Source organism: Podarcis melisellensis (assembly GCF_964234715.1).
Source record: "Podarcis melisellensis genome assembly, chromosome: Z".
NCBI classification, from domain to species: domain Eukaryota; kingdom Metazoa; phylum Chordata; class Lepidosauria; order Squamata; family Lacertidae; genus Podarcis; species Podarcis melisellensis.
In genome coordinates, this window is record NC_138547.1 from 30,450,287 (window position 1) to 30,467,522 (window position 17,236).

At 42.8% G+C, this 17,236-nt stretch overlaps 1 protein-coding gene across 2 annotated transcripts; it reads left to right on the top strand.

Annotated features, from left to right (window-relative positions):
• Nucleotides 1-140: 140 nt before the first annotated feature.
• NSDHL (NAD(P) dependent 3-beta-hydroxysteroid dehydrogenase NSDHL) lies at nt 141-8,473 on the top strand. Of its 2 annotated transcripts, none has more exons than XM_081897057.1 (8): nt 141-280; nt 894-992; nt 1,329-1,490; nt 2,518-2,664; nt 4,391-4,519; nt 5,173-5,315; nt 5,843-5,945; nt 7,453-8,473. In XM_081897057.1, exons 2-8 carry the CDS (start codon nt 972-974, stop codon nt 7,783-7,785), a joined length of 1,038 nt encoding a protein of 345 aa, XP_081753183.1. In that variant the 5' UTR covers nt 141-280; nt 894-971; the 3' UTR covers nt 7,786-8,473. The 2 variants fall into 2 exon arrangements, with proteins under 2 accessions (XP_081753183.1, XP_081753184.1); XM_081897058.1 differs by having other exon boundaries at nt 191-212.
• The last annotated feature ends 8,763 nt before the right edge of the window (nt 8,474-17,236 follow it).

A 17,236-nucleotide genomic window follows, 5' to 3' on the forward strand; every position in this document is an offset into this window, starting at 1 on the left:
ACTGCAAGCCGACGAGCCCTGGCAAGGCGGAGCCCGATTGGATCGAAATGGGAGAGACGCAGAGCCAATGGGAGACCGGTCCAGCTCTCGGCTGATTGTCGGCTTAGGGGCGGGGAGCGTGGTGCCGCGCGGGAAGGAGGAGCTAAATGGGAGAGCGGGTAATGATTGGAGGGATGCAGAGGTGGGCGTGGTCTAGCAGCAGCAACAAGAGCGTAAGTGGGAGTAAGCACTGCATATTTGTATCGTGCGGCAGGTTCCGTCTGTTGGGGGGCGCCTGCAGGTAAGAGCAAACTGTTGTCCCCGTGGGAAGTGGAAGCTGCGTGGCCTGAAAGCCTGGGTTTAAAATTGTGTTTCCATTTGTTAAGCTGATTTTTATTAGTTCTTGTTTTTTTAAAAAAATATCGCGTGCGTTTAATGCTTGCATTTTTATTTTGCTTTGTGAACTAGGGAGTTCCTATTATTAAATCAATATAATAATGAATATATAAGCAAACGGGCAGTGTTGCTTTCTAATAATGGAGGCTACCTTTCAACTTCATTGTTCTATTTTGCCATCTTGTGGCAGTGAGTTGCAAAAGCTGTGTTGTGTAAAGAAGTACACTCTTGCAAAATCATCTTATGGTGGGACTAACTGGTGGGACTTTTCTGTCCTAAATGTGGCGGTTGTGGCTAATTTAGATGGCTTTTAAAAATAGACTTATGAAAGATTTGGAGAGCCAAGTGGGTTGTATTGATGTTGACTAGTCAAATGTGTGATACATGCTGACAAAACCTTACTTCTGTTAAAGAGAGTAGAGCAGGCTTGGAATTTTTATCTTAGTCAGTTGGCAATCCTACTTATGTGAACTGAAAATGGTATGCCTCTTGTTTGATTCACATATGTATTTCAACAGGAAAGAACGTTTTGAAGTCGCCGTGTTCATTGGGTGCTCCCTTAGAGTTTGCTACAAAGTCATCCATAGCTCCCAAATATGGCTACTCGACTAAGACAGGTAAGCTGGTTTGTGTTCTTTTTTATTGATAACTTGATTTTTCAAGGGAAAGTATTCTCACAAAACAGCTTACAATATAGCTACTGTAAATGCATTTCTTTTTCTTTTTTCAAAAAGCATCACTTAAGATGTTTCACCATATTTGTTTTCTATGCATCTTCTGTAAAGTAGCGCTCTTTTTCATTGCTTGGTTTTCTCATTGCTTGTGGCTGTTGTTCAGTAAATTATTTCATGATGCTCTTTGCTCATTCCCAAGAACCATGCATGCAAACTCACATGTATTCAGCAATGCAGTGGTCTCTGCTGATGTGCCCTACCCTTTGTTTCTCTTTACAGTCCAGAAGGAAATGCACTGTGATTGGTGGCTCAGGGTTCCTGGGTCAGCACATGGTACAAAGTCTGCTAGAGAAAGGCTACACAGTTAATGTGTTTGATGTCCGTGAGGGCTTTAAGAACAGCAAGGTGCAGTTCTACTTAGGTGATCTCTGCAACAAAAAGGTATGAGCCAAAACTACAGCTGTGCACACAGAAGCATCTTGTTCATGCTTCAGATTTGGAGTTCTTTGGTCTTCTTGGCACTGCTTAAGATGACCATTGTTCTTTTTGGAAACCATATACATAAGGATGCAAGTGTGTTTAAAACTGGTGGGATGAAGAAGTATGATTCACCCTATTAATGCCTGTTACTGACCAATTACTGCACCTGTGTGATTGAGCTATTGGATAGCTCAAGCCCAAAGCCAAATGATAAAACTACCCTTGGAGTTCTGTTTGACCATTTTTTGAAATGCATGCAAGTGTGAACAATTTGAAGGGAAGTGCACACACATTTCCACCACTCTGAGTGATCCCAAAGATCAGGCATAGGCAAACTCGGCCCTCCAGATGTTTTGAGACTACAGTTCCCATCATCCCTGACCACTGGTCCTGTTAGCTAGGGATGATGGGAGTTGTAGTCCTAAATCATCTGGAGGATCGAGTTTCCCTATGCCTGCCAAAGGTGATTCTGTCCCTAATCTAGTGAAGACAGCTATCCCCTGCCGGCCTGCTTTCTTACAACCAGACATGAGGGTGACCTGGCTGTCAGCTTCTTCAGTTTCAGTGTTGCCCTTGTAGAGCACAGCATGGAGAAGGATGTAAGCAAACCTAGAAATAGCAGGCTCTACCTATCATTGATTCTGGCTCCACCTATTGTTAGCCTCCTGCCCAATGGGTCCCAATGGGCAGCAGAGCAGACCACTGCCCTAATCTGTAAGGTGTCATGGTATTTGAGTCTCTGCACTAAAGCTTCCTTTTTTTAACTCTCCTCATGGAGCTGTTAAAAGTCTGCCCTTAGACTATGGATGTGGAACACTCCTCCCAATGTTATAGGTCTGCAGTTCCCATTATTCCTGACCACTGGCCAGGTTGGTGCAGCTTGAAACCGAACAACATCTGGAGGTTCATCATCTCTTCCTTAGACCTAGTTGTGGCTGTTGTGATTCTCCAGGTAGGTTGATTCTAACCTCCTCTTCTGTGCCTCCAGGATCTGCTTCCAGCTTTACAGGGGGTGACTGTCGTGTTTCACTGTGCCTCACCATCACCTTCCAGCCACAACAGAGATCTTTTCTACAAAGTCAATTATTTGGGGACCAAAGCAGTCATCGAGGCTTGTAAGGAAGCTGGTGTCGAAGTAAGTGCAGAGCTGGAACTTAAAGCAACTTGAATGAACCTGGACAAGTTTTGTGGCTGTGTGCACATATGACACTACATTCTTCAGCATTATTGCCCTTCAGCAAAAGATGTTAGTGGTTAGCTCACAAATGAGCAAGCAATCTATGGTTTGTTTCTCCAAAGTTTTCTTTTTGCAGTTCTTGTTTTCTGCCTTGGTGAGCACCTGGGATTGGGATGCCCCAACAAACCATGGTTAAACAGGGCTGTTGGTTTGGACATAATGAGCTATGGTTAAAACAAGCCATGGTTCACAAGCCAACAACAAACCCTGGCTTCATGTTGTGGTTTGATAAGCAGAAAAGATTGCACAGTTAGTATCCTATGCTGGTCTGGGTTCACACATTCAAGCAAACCATTGCTAGGCTAAACAAACCATGATGCAGTGTTATGTGTGTACCACGGTTGTGAGTACCGTTACTGAAAATGTGCAGGCAGACAGTAATCAGGGTTGGTTTTGATCAGTGATGTGGGCTTTCTGGAAAATGTTTGAATTGGAATTTTGCCATCAAGAGCCTACTTACTTACAGTATCTATTTATCATCCAACAACAACTAGACACTTGTATCAAAGAGGACAATAGAGTATAAGAGTAAAATAAAGCTTGGTTATAGCATTCAAAATGGAGCTAAACCAAGAGAAGAAATATTTCAAAACAGTACAAATTATTTTCTGCTAATCAAAAATAGATGAACTGAAATAATTTGATGGGGTGGGGAATAAATTTCTGCTAGTGTGATTTAAAGAGCTAAATCAAAGTGTTACTTAATATCACAAGACATGATAACTTATTAGCATTTTTCTTACATTATTTAGATTTTTAAAGGGGTGGGGAGACAGCTCTAAAAATCACTCTGCCTCAAGAACTGCATGCAAATATATGTGGGATAGTCTCCTGAAAAAATGAATTGCTCCTTTGATTATAAATGTGAGGGATATTATAAACATTTTTTAACCTGGCCAATTCATTTTGTGTGTGGTAGGGGAGGAATTTACCAACGCTGATCTCCGTGGGCTATAGTGCATATAGGAGGTATTTTGTTCTCCCTTGGGTGGTTTCTTTCAAGTTGCAGGGGTGTCAACACATCCTTGTGTATCCTGGTAGCCAGCCAGAGGAAGAGAACAGGGTCCCTTTGACATTACCCTGATCTCAAGACCCGGCAGAACAGAGAGGGAGGGATGAGCCCTGGCTTTCCTCTGTAACTGAGGAAAGTGATGGGAGCTTGTTCCCGTTGTGATAAGCAAACACTTGGAAAGACCAGGAAGTCCTTACACCTCACTCTAATATTTCCAAATCTCAGTGCAGCTTCTAAGAGAGTCCCATATCTCTGAAGTCAGCCTGGCAGCACAGAAACGCCTTGTGGTTCCATGTCAGGATTCTCCTTGCTTCTGTACTCTCCACAGAGAAAAAATGCACTTGCCAGTGGCAAGCTGGTGGGTGCATTTGTGGCTCCTTGCTTTCTCAGTGTGTCCATGAAACCCATGGCAGAAAAGAGCTGTTTTCTTCATGGCTCACTGCTATGCTCCCTGGAAGCCCCTGATTGGCCACTGTGGGAAACGAAATGCTGGACAAGATGGGCATTTGGCCAGATCTAGTAGGAGTATTACATTTTTGCAGTTCTTGCCAAAGCCTTCTGTGTATAACTCCATGTATTGTGCTTCTCCCCACCACCCCCTTCCTGTTGCAGAAACTGGTGTTGACTAGCAGTGCCAGTGTGGTCTTCGAGGGCACAGATATTAAGCACGGAACTGAAGATCTCCCCTATGCAAAGAAACCCATCGACTACTATACAGAAACCAAGATTCTGCAGGAGAAGGTCTAGTTGTCCTCTGTTTCGCTGCTGCTACTAGGCTAACATATCCTATATGTGCTAAGCAACATAGGGAGCCGTGTCCAATGTAGGCTCTATCCAAGTGACTCAATGGTATACATGTTCCATTGGTGAATTGTTTTGTGCTAGTGAGATGTTGCTACACAAGAGAATGCGCAAGCAGGTTGCTGCTAACTTCCTTGCACTATAGATTGTGCAATTTGGTGTGCAACGAGTTTCTGCTAATGCAACTGTCGTGTTGGATTCCTGTGCAATGTTAAAATTCACCCATCTGTTAGTGCCCTTGTACTAGCAGAAAGAGAATGTTGGCTACAGCCAACAATCTCCTGTCTATTTTAAAAGAATAACAGAATGATCATGAAGTGTGAAATCGTTCTGTCTGGAGTTCTGGGCATTCCATTCCTCCTCCCACCATGTTGTCATTCTTTTACCTCTCTGTCCATCTTTGTGGGGCTGTTTTTACCATATATGCAAAACTTAAGGATACCTCAAGTCTACTGAAACCTCCTTCTTGGGTAAGGTGACACTGACTACACCATTTCAGATGTCCAGTGTATTTAGAAGTCTCTGTGTGGGGCAGGGGTGAAGCATCGTTACACCGGGAGCATTGATAGATGGCACAGGCTTTTCTCTTGTAGGAGGTGCTGAGCGCCAACGACCCAGAGAGGAATTTCTTCACCACTGCCATTCGTCCCCATGGCATCTTTGGCCCACAAGACCCTCACCTGGTTCCCGTCATTATCCAAGCAGCCAAGAGTGGCAAGATGAAGTTCATGATTGGGTAAGGAAAGTCCAGCCCCTTGAAAGTTTTAACTGCTCTGAATTTTGCATCCTGCTTTTATGACTGGTCCCAACTGAAACATGTAAGGAGCCTGCATCACCAACATCTGTTTGAATGCTGCCTTTTTATTTGTTTCTTTTCTGCAGCTTTTTACCTCTTTTTGGGCAGCTCTCACAAAGTGGTTTACGTAAGATTGTTGCAACAAGCGTAGATTCTTTTTTTCTTCTTAATTTTTTTAAAAAGTTACAATAAAATGAACTTGTTTTGGAAAAAAGTGGTTATTTCATTCTATCCCCACCCCTAGGGACAAGATGGTCCTTCACAAAACCCTGTGATGGCAGCTGAGAGACGAAGGAGCATAGTTAAAGCCATATATGTGTCTGTGTGTCAATTTTATTCATAGTTTACACAGTTTCCACATTCACCAAATCACAGACACAAACATTACATTTGGCTCTCTGTTTCCAAGAGTTTTTTTCCTTGCATGTTGGTGTTAACCTTCAACTTCTTCCTTTTTCTCTGCACAGAGATGGAAAGAACTTGGTGGATTTTACCTTTGTGGAAAATGTGGTCCATGGGCACATGCTGGCTGCAGAGCAACTTGAGAGAGACTCTCCCCTGTGTGGAAAGGTGGGTCCTCCTTTTTCTCTGTGAAGGAATGCGACTGCTACACCATTTTATGTTCTTCTGTTTCTTGTAAAATGGTTTTCTTTCCTGACCTGGATGTTCGGAAGTTCACAGCAGAGTCAAAAGTTAAGCCCAGGTACCTTATATAGTTAAGAGGAAATGAAACCTAAAAATCTAAGACAGAAAAGAAAAGCTCAACAGGTATTCATAATGGAGGGTTAAACGGGACTCCACTAGCCTTTGGATTGGCTAATAGTTTGGAAAGGGAAATAGAACTTTTGTGGATAAGAGAAGCAGGTAAACGGAGATAAGTTGGTTGAACTGAAATGTAACATTAAGAGCTGGAACACTGGAGTGTTTTACAAGATGGTTGGAACTCTATAGAGAAATAAGCCAGGAGAATGCTGCAAATAAGCTGATCTGAAGGACAGAAATTGGTAAGTATTGGCTTGGCAAGCAATCTCGTCTAGGATCAGCAGGATGTGATTTCCTGGTTTTTATTTTCTTGGATAACTGTCCCTTAAAGGCTCTTTTTTGTAACTGTTTTTTTACAAAGAGAAACCTTAACTAAGAACCAAATTTGTTTTGGTTTTGGCCCATATTAGTCGTGCCTCACCTTGCTGCCTTGCCACTATTTGAAACAGAGTTGGCTGGGCCAGTTAGCTTCAAAAGGTTAAAGCACTATTGAATGGAGACAGCAAGGAATAGAAAATACCTACTTTGTGGCAGCACTGAGGCAGGCAAGAAGGTGGAGCTAGTATTATTACTATTATTTATTTCTTTATTTGTATACCGTCCTATACCTGTAGATGTCAGGGTGGTTCACAACATAAAATAACAATCTGAAAAACAGAAAATGCATAATAAGAACCAAAACAGCGACAACCTCATAACCCCCCTGATTGGCTTGCCTCCCTTCTCTCTCACGTCACAGGCTACATAGCCTGATCTGTCACACTTAAGGGATGAGAGAGGCAGCTTTCTAATAATGCTGGTTGTTGTTTTTTTTGTTTTTTTTTTGCACCAGTCTCATTTGAAATTCCCCAACTGTGATGCACAGAAGCTGCCCAGAGTGACTGGGACAGCCCAGTCAGATGGGCAGGGTACAAATAATAAAATTATTATTACTATGCCCTCACTTGCCAGTGTTTTTCCAGAGGCTCCAGTTAAAGAAGCAAACTGATCAGTTCATGATCTCTTACTTTTAGAGCATTGTCTCTCCACCCCTTTAGCTCAGGTGTGGAGAACTTTAAGCCTCCCAAACGTTGCTGAGCAACAGCTCCCATCAGCCCCAGAAAGCATTGCCAATAGTAGGAGATGATAGGTGCTCCTGAACATCTGTAGAGCAAAAGGTTCCCCATACCTGCTTTAGCTGAAAAGTACCCCAAGGATAACGTACAAAAACCAGAAGTAGCACAACTGCCGACTTCAGGATTGCAGCTTTAAAGGGGTGACGGGGAAAGGATGATTCTTTACTCTTTGTTTCTTATCTGTTTGTGTTAACTCGCAGGCATTTCACATCACGAACGACGAGCCAATCCTCTTTTGGGAGTTTATGTCGCGCATCCTGACGGGCCTGGACTATGAGGCTCCCAAATACCGCATTCCCTATTGGCTGGCCTATTACTTGGCCTTCCTCCTGTCGCTGGTGGTTACGCTGCTGAGCCCCTTTGTCACCATCCATCCCACCTTCACCCCCATGCGGGTGGCGCTTGCCGGAACGTTCCACTATTACAGCTGTGAGCGAGCCAAAAAGCACATGGGCTACAAGCCACTGGTTAGCCTGGATGAAGCCGTGGCAAAGACTCTCAAGAGCTTCCCCCACCTCCACCGTGCTGCATGATAACTTCTCCACAATCTCTACAGACTCTGCTTTGGCTGCTCCTGTCTCTCAGGCTGGTTCCCTAGAACACTTCTTGCAGGAACCCCAGTCTGAATTGATTCTGTTGCCTCAGCTGAGTTTCTGTGACCCAACATCTCTGAAGTGGTGGCTGCACAGGGTGAAACAAAACCTGATCAGTTCGTTAATTCTGCTTGATCAGGCACAGTTTCCCATTTACAAGCCTTTACTTGCCTTAACCTTATTCAGAGGGAGGTAAACTGTGAAATACAAGGCTGGGGAGCTTGTGGACTTTCACAGTGGACTCCCCAACTCCTATCAGACCTAGCCAGCATGACCCAATGGTCAGGGATGATGGGAGTTGTAGTCCAGGTGAGCCATAATTTTCCATACTCTTTTTTTCAGGACAGTCACTTTTATGTGTTGGGGAGATCTGTGTGCAAATTCCAGAGCTGGGTAACCCATCTGTATACCTTTAGGTGATAGGAGAAAGCATTTCTCTTTAACCAGGCCTTTGGCTGCTTAACATTCCATGGCCTTTTAAATGTCCTTGTGGGAGGGTGTGTGTGATGGGTTTGTTCTTGTTTTATTATGTATTTCATGTTCTCATTTTGAATTTTTATGCTGTGAGCAGCCCTGTGATCTTTGGGTGAAGGGCGATATACAAATTTAATAAATAATAACAATAATATATCGGTCATTGTTAAGGTAAAGGTGGGAAATCTTGAGCTGATATCGCATTACAACTCACATCAGCACCAGCCGGGGGCTCGTAGTCCCAATAACATCAGGACAACATCAACATAACCACCCCTTGCTGTAATAAGATTATGTGGGAAATCTGTAAAGATGAGGCATTTGCACTTGTGTACTTAAACTGTGGCCCAAACTTTCTGGAATGTGACTGCACAAGATCTGGAAGTGTGGGGACGAATGAAATTATCGTTTTGGGGGAGGATTTCAATGATAAAGATGAGCATGCTGCCAAAGTTGTTATTTCTATTTCAAACGATTCCAATAATCAAGGGGACTGGGACCTTTAAAGAATGGCAAAGAGTGATTTCAAGGTATATCTGGCAGGGTAAGAAGCCAAGAATTCAGTTTAAGTTACTAACTGACGCTAAAGAAAGAGGAGGCTTCGCCCTGCCAGACTTGAAACTGTACTATGAAGCTTCATGTCTCTGTTGCTTAAAGGAATGGATAAAATTAGAAAACACAGAGTTGCTAGACATAGAAGGATTTTCTTTTGATGGAAAATTAATAAAATATAATTATAAAAAAAAGGAATGTGACTGCACAGGTTCTTTTTCTTAAGACAGCCACTGTACATTTGTCCAGCAGATGGGAAGAGTTTGCTTACATACTAAAAGGCAAAATGTATTTCAGTGCATTTGCCAATAAAGTACACTGGGATATTCTGTTCTGGAAGTATCTAAATCTTGAGACAGTTTCTGCCTTCCTGAAATACGTAAAATGCATGTTGGGGTGTGTGAATCTATGTTCATTGATAAATTGAAAAAGGGTATATGTAATGTGAATGAGCATTGTGGCCAGTGTATCTCCTGCCTTCACGTTCCACAGTGAGAACTGCTTATAAGCTTCCCATTAGAAAATGATTTCGGTAATGAGAACCTTTGGATGCAACATCAGCTTCTGCCTCTAGGTGGTGCTTGCTTGCCATAGTTGCTCTGTGAGTTCCATTGATAAAACTCAGTACAATACAATAGATACTGATTGTTTCTGAAGTAAAGGCCTCTTGCCAAGTCGCATACAATACTGCAGTTAAACAGGACATTCCCACATTATATCAATAGGGGTTGCAGTCACAGGTTTATCTAGCTTGCTGGCACATTAATGGAGGTGTGAAATCCCACTACTTTATGCTGTCTTCACAGGGCAAGCCTGTACAGCCCTTTGCAAATCAATGTAGTCCTAAGTTCTTAGATGAAAAAGTATCCCTTCAGATGCTTGCGGACCACAGCTATTATCCTGACCCTGCCCATTAGCTAAGCTGACTGTGGCTGATGAGACCTGGAATCTAACATCTAGAGGGCCTTAGGCTACCTTCCTGGCCTTTAGTGCACAAGAGTTAACTAATGGAGTGTAGGACTGAGGAAGGTGTGGCCGTCCAGATGTTGCTAGACTCCACCTCCCATCACCTCCCAACCTTTGGCATTGTTGGCTGGTGCTCATGGGAGTTGGAGTCCCATATCAGCTGCAGCGCCAATGGTTGTTGTTTAGTCGATTAGTCGTGTCCGACTCTTCGTGACCCCATGGACCAGAGCACGCCAGGCACCCCTGCCTTCCACTGCCTCCCGCAGTTTGGTCAAACTCATGCTGGTAACCTCGAAAACACTGTCCAACCATCTCGTCCTCTGTCATCCCCTTCTCCTTGTGTCCTCCATCTTTCCCAACATCAGGGTCTTTTCCAGGGAGTCTTCTCTTCTCATGAGGTGGCCAAAGTATTGGTGCCTCAGCTTCAGGATCTGTCCTTCCAGTGAGCTCTCGGGGCTGATTTCCTTAAGAATGGAAACGTTTGATCTTCTTGCAGTCCATGGGACTCTCAAGAGTCTCCTCCATGTTACCCATTCCTGTTGCAGGTAATGGTGAATCTGGCTTGGTACCGAAGCATCAGTGATAAGATACATTTCCTTATTAGAGCAACCTCAATCTATTTCACCCAAAGCCTTTTGGCTTTAAGCCAGAATAGGCTCTTGTATCCAGAGTGCCCTCTTGTAGCCACAAGTGTTTCTGAAGCGCTCCTTTCTTTTTAACCAGGTTCGTACCCTGAAGTCACACCTGCTGCAGCATACATTTCAAAGCACATTGCTTCTCCTGAATAATCTAGGGGACTGCATTTTGTTAAGGTTTTGTAGGGACTGTAAATAAACAGTTTTTAAAAAAAGAATGAGTGTTTAGGTTCAGAGAAGGGAGGGGGGATTTGAATTCAGTTTGCATTTAAAAGACAAACCTACCACATTCTCCAAAGCAGTACGTGAACTGAAACACAGCAATCCTTTCAAAGTTCACCATATAGTTTCCCAGGCCAAGTAACGCGTACAAAACCACATAAACTGGTGAAAATAACATTTTAAAAAGCATTCTATTAGGGGAAATGGTTTTGAAAAAAAAGTGTATATTAGGCAAACTTGTGTATACAATACCTATTTGGAGAAACCTGCACTAAAACAGTGGTGAATTTGCATGAGGACTTAAAAAAGAATTCAAACTAATGTGGAGAATTGTACTTCAGGTTGGAAAAATGAGAAATGAAAAGAATCTGAAACTGATAGATCTGCTCATCCTTAACTATAGCACGCCCGAGCAAGGAACTACAGAAGGGAGTAACTTCCCATTAGGGAAGCCAGAAAGGGGCATAAGAAGTCCCCTTTGTACACTGATCCAGTTCTCTGGGGTCTAACAACACAGAAGACAAAATATTTGCCAACCTTATTTAGCCCTATAACAACAGAGCTTCCTTGTGTTTCATCGAAGTTATGGGTGATACCTGCTCTGCTTAGGAGTTTGCCAGCCTTTGCCTGTGAATTTTGGGAGGATTCATACCACCAGGAAGCTTTTGCAGTGTCATAGGCATAGTTGTGAGGTGTGTGGAGAGCCCAGAAGCAAGAAAAGCACCAGTTATGCCTATGGGGGGGGGGGCAGGGACAGAATAAGCATTCTTGTAATGCAGATCTCAGATCAATGATGATGTGTCACATTTGGAGGTGGTTGTGCTAACAGTGTGATGGGAGTGCTCAAAATTGTTGCAAAGCATCAGCAGTTATTGTTGTTTAAGGTGCTTACCTGGTTAAAGGATTGGAAGAAGCATCTGGATTGCCAAAAACAAATGAGTGTGTGGATGGTGTCAATGCATAAGAAAAAAAAGATAATGTGGTGGTTGCAGTTCCTGTGAACACTTGTCCCCAAGTACTCTCAAAGGGCAAAGTAGCTAAACCTTGAGGTTTTGTGCTTGGGTGATACTGAAGAATGAGAGAAGGGGGATTTCGGGACTTTATATTTAAGGAATTCCATTCAGTCTTTCCCCATGAGTCAGAGTTACAGCAAAGCTCTGATGTGGCCACACCTGGGTGCAGAAAGGGCAGAGGTGGGGCTTGGCCTTTGTTGTGGAAGAATGTGTTGTATCTTTCTCTGCAGGTGGAAATTGGCACAAAACCAGCATAATTGCTGCATCCTCCACACCTTGACCTGTTGTGTCCTAGATCAGCACAGCAGTTGCTTGTTTCAGTGTGTTTGTGTTGCCACCCAATACCCATTGTTTTATTTATTTGTTTATTTCATAAAATCTATATACCTCTTGTTAGAAAACAAAAACAAATACCTCAACTGTTTACAAAAAGAATAAAGCAACAAAGGATTGGTTAAAAACAATTAAAATGTTCAGAACAATTAAAACCAGCAATAAACTAAAAACACATCAGCATTCCAAATATCTGGGTAGGCTTGCCTTTTTCTTTTTTAAAAAAACAAAAGGTTTTAGCAGCATCAAAAGAGTGCAGTGAAGGCTCCTGTCTGATATCAATAGGCAAGGAGTTCCACAGTGTAGGTGCTACCACACTAAAATATCACTTTCTTACTAGTGTGGAATGGGTATTATGATAGCTATGTTACCTTCAGTGTTACTGGGAATCACAGGTGGGGACAGTGCTGTTGAGTTCATGTCCTGTTTGTGAGCTTCACAAAAGTAATCTGGTTAGAGGGACGTGGGTTGTGCTGTGGTCTAGACCACTGAGCCTCTTGGGCTTGCTGATCAGAAGGTTGGTGGTTCGTATCCCCGCGACAGAGTGAGCTCCCATTGCTTGGTCCCAGCTCCTGCCAACCTAGCAGTTCAAAAGTACACCAGTGCAAGTAGATGGCATTTTTCCATCTCTATCGTATCAAGCAGTTGGTCCCTTACCTTTCTCGCCCTGATCTGGCCACAGTGATCCATGCGACGGTCACCTCCAGGCTTGATTGTAACTCGCTCCATGCAGGGCTGCCCTTGGAGCTGACCCAGAAACTCCAGTGGGTGCAGAATGCCGCGGCTAGGCTCCTCACTGGGTCCTTGCCGCAGGATCACATTCATCCAGTGCTTTACCAGCTGCATTGGCTCCTGGTGGAGTACAGGTTTAATGTGCTGGTTTTGACCTTTAAAGCCCTATGAGGCCAAGGACCCTTGTACCTATGGGACCGCCTCTCCTGGTATGCCCTGCGGAGGACCTTAAGGTCCATAAATGACAACACTTTGGAGGCCCCGAGTCGCAAGGTGGTTAGACTGGTGTCAACTAGGGCCAGTACTGGCCCCAACTTGGAGGAACGCTCTGTCACAAGAGACTAGGGCTCTGCGGGACTTGACATCTTTCCACAGGGCCTGCAAGACAGAGCTGTTCCGCCAGGCCTTTGGTTTGGACTCAGTCTGACCCTTATGCTTCCCTCCCCTTATGGTTTTGATTTATGGGCTACTATTAAAATGAGGCTGCATTTTAAATTGTATTTTAACCTGTATTTTAATAAACTGGTTTTTTTGGGGGGTTGTTTTTTTGTTTGCTCCCCCATTATGTTTTATTGTAATTTTATTGGTGTTAGCCAATAAAGCCTGGCTCTGGCTGGGGAGGGTGGGGTATAAATAAAAAAAATATTATTATAATATTATTATTAGATAAATAGGTACCGCTGCAGCGGGAAGGTAAACGCCGTTTCCATGTGCTCTGGCACTCGTCAGGGTGTCCTATTGTGCCAGAAGCAGTTTAGTCCTGCTGGCCACGTGACCCGGAAAGCTGTCTGTGGACAAACGCCTGCTCCCTTGGCCTGAAAGAGAGATGAGCACTGCAAGCCCATAGTCGCCTTTGACTGGACTTAACCGTCCAGGGGTCATTTTTTAAAATCTGGTTGGACACCAAGAGCAAGATACTTGATTAAATGGGTCTCTGGCCTGATTCAGCAGGGCTCTTATGTTCTCTGGGCATCTTAAAAGTACATTTAAAAATAATATATGGTATCAGGGGAGTGGGAAGCAACATAAAAACGACTCCATCTAGTATAAGAAGAAAAACCATTAATAGATCTACAACTCACCAATAGAAGTAGTAGGGGATAGAGTAATAGATGGGAAACCCACATGAAACGTTTAAAAACAGTGTTTGTCCACACAATGCACTTCAGCACATCCACAGATAGGTGACATGCAATTTTATGTTTGATTCCCCCCCTCCTTCTGCATTTTTGCAGATTGGAAAAAAATCCAAATTAAAAGGGGCGGAGGAACACATGGTGCCATTTTGTTGAAGACATCCTGTGGTTGATGGACCTTTCAGATTTATGAGTATTACTGCTGTTATTACCAGCAGGTTCCAGGGTGGGTTACAACAATTCAAAACTCAGGATTAAAAACCATTAAAATGAATAGCAGTCACAGGAATAAATTGAATCATGAAAACACAAATCTTAGGTGTTGGGCCAGTACTTTTGTGAAATCTGGGGCAATGCTAATAAATAGCAGACATTTCCTGTGCTTTCTTTGGATCGATGGATATGTTGGTTTTGCTTTGCTTTGCCTTGCCCATTGGCCATAACAACATCAAAATAACCGCTTACAACACTGCTGAAGACTGCAGAATTAAAAGCATGCAACTTTTCAAGCAGTAAGAAGTTTAATATACAGTCCAAATGAGACATTTAAACTATTTTCACAATCCTAACCATTTGCACAATCCTAACAAGGCATATGCTAAAGCTGTCAAAGAGATTATTGCACAACAGTGTTAGAAGGCAGATGAAAGTTGAAGATTCAAGATAGTGAAATGGACCTGGGTCATTTTACAGTAATGGCTTTGAAGCTTGCAGGACAGTTGTTGAACCAACCTTTGTAGCTGCCGGAGCCAAGAAGCCTGTTCTAGAACAACTGCATTTGTGTCAAAAAGAAACTATTCTGTTGTGTCCCATTTCTGGATATTTCATGGTGGTGTTAGAAGCTCCACCATGCTATCTCCAAATTAGTTGGCTGTGCAATGGAATGGCAGGTGGAATTCAGTTACGATGTACAAAGTGACACACAACCCCAAGGCTTTGTAAGAATGGTGAAAGCCGCTCCAATTTCCCACAAGCATCTCTACAGTAATAGACACAAATTTGACATCAGAAATTGCATCTGTGTGTGTGTGTGTATGTGTGAGCGTGAGCATGCGGCAGTGTCATGTCTGTGGGGGGTATTTTAACTTCCCAGGACACTAACTCTTCTTACAAGTGGCCACTCTGGAATCAAAGCAATTTCAGATGAAGACTGTAACATCAGCCCAGAACAAAGGATTGTTTATCACACTTACAAGCATTATTTGGCTTACTGATGCCAGGATGTCTGTATTATTAACATTTTTGTGAATTGCCACTGTTCATAATAATGTAATTCTCGTCACCTGTCCTTTTTTGTATCTCACTTCCTTCTGACTTCACTGCTTAACATCACCCCTATACTAGGATAATGCTTTGTGCATTTGATGCATGGAACTATAGCTGACAAAGGTGTATGTTATAATACATGTTAGTCTTTAAAGTTCCACGAGACACTTCTTGATTTTGCTAAAATTGAATGCATTTTGGATTGATTGTCAGCCTTAGCAAGAGGGCTGCCTGCTACCTGCCACTCACACTTAAGGAGGATAGAAGCTCTGTGGAGCAAGACTCGTGAAAAACCTGTTTGATTTCCTTTCATCAAATGGGTGGTTTGACTTCCACACCCTTCTTCTTGACTTTCAGCATCATTCACCCTGTTTGGGGAAAGAGGAGGGTGAAGGAAAGCAGCCTCTTGCCTTCTGCCTGGTGGGAGATTGACGGTTACTGAAAACAGCGGGGAATCCAATTAAGTTCTGAGGCTCTTAAATATAGAGCTGTTGGAAAGAGATTAGGCTTTTGCCTGATGTTATACTTAGCCTGTGAAATTTGCCACCATAGTGGTTCACTGAGAGGTCAAATAATCATAATTGTGCTCATCAGTCTCATTTAGAGAGCTTGAAGATTTATAACCAAAGCACAAGTGTTAGCAAATCAAAACACAAGAATGAACCCACCCCCCAACACACACACTTGAACATGCAGATCAAACTGCACAAATCAGGAAAGAATATGCATTTTGCAAATCATGTCTACAAAACTGTTGGCTCCTTAAGTCACATGGGGCCCAGTACCCATGCCATTGCCAATGGCCAGATGATGGACAGCTCACCTGCTTTGTCCAGTTCCAGGAAGGCAGCCAAATGAAAAGTGGATTGTCTCTAGTAGGCTTCTATGCATGTCTAATGAACTAGGCTTTACTTGGCATGCCATAAACTGGCACTTGGATTTGTGGAAGGGGGAGTCAAGAGGTTGCTTTGGTTTTTCTTGTTATACATGAGCTTCAAGCTTTCTCAAACCTTTAATGACATCATGCTTTATTTATGAAAGTGTTTATATCCCGCCCTCTCACAAAACATCAGGGCAGGGTATAGCAACCTAAAAATAAAAACCTTGAAAAGCAGTACAGAAGGATCTGTTGGCATAAAAAGTCTTCGAGATACGCCTGAAAATTAAATGTGAGGATGACTGCCCAATTGTTGCTGGAAGAGTGTTTGAGCATGGGACCCCCATTACTTTTAGTAGCAGCAGTTGGTGCAGCTGTTGCTGTAGTTGCTACTTGATTTATGAACTTTTTCCAATGACCTCAAAAAAATAAAATAAAATACAATTAAAACATGTATAAAATAATTACATAGATAGGAACAAAACAGCTGCAGATACATATTTTTAAAAAACACCGTTACATGGAAAACCATTTAAAAATGACAGCAATTGCATATTTTATATCAACTTTCTGGATCTTCCTTGTGAACAGAAAAATGAAGCGGGGAGAGAAAATGAACAATAAGAATCAGCTGTTAATGTTTTCCTTAGTTTATCATTTTTACATTCTTTGGAAAACCACATTTTCACACCTCTTTGTGGACTTTTAAAATCCAACATGAAAATCCATACTTACACTTTGTGTGCGCACTTTATCCTAATAAATGCTTTGCTTTGCTTTTCTTGTGTGCACATTTTGGTTTTGAGAACAGCATCACAAAATTTGTAGAAGTGCAAATTTCAAAGGCTAGCCATGTTTCAGTTTGCATATTGGTCCGGGAAGTGCGAATTAGGTTTGCATTAAAATCTGTAGCTCAGTGGTTAAGCACCTGTTTTGCAATGCAGAAGGTTCCAAGTTCTAATCCTGGCATCTCTAGGTAGGACTGAGAGAGAACCCTGCCTGAAACCCTGAGGATCTGCTGCCAGTCAGTGTGGACAATATTGAACTAAATAGGCTAATGGTCTGAGTTGGTATAAGACAGCTTTCTGTGTTCATATGTCTTTCAGGAAAGGACCATAGCTCAGTGCCAGAGCATCTACTTTGCTTGCAGAAGGTCTCAAGTTCAATCTCCTGTATCTTCACGGG

Excerpts from the sequence above, each read along its gene's own strand:
- NSDHL (XM_081897057.1), top strand. The coding sequence starts at position 972 with ATGGCTACTCGACTAAGACAG. Across the intron at positions 4,520-5,172 it reads CCAAGATTCTGCAGGAGAAG|GAGGTGCTGAGCGCCAACGA; the intron begins GTCTAGTTGTCC and ends TTTCTCTTGTAG. Across the intron at positions 5,946-7,452 it reads ACTCTCCCCTGTGTGGAAAG|GCATTTCACATCACGAACGA; the intron begins GTGGGTCCTCCT and ends GTTAACTCGCAG.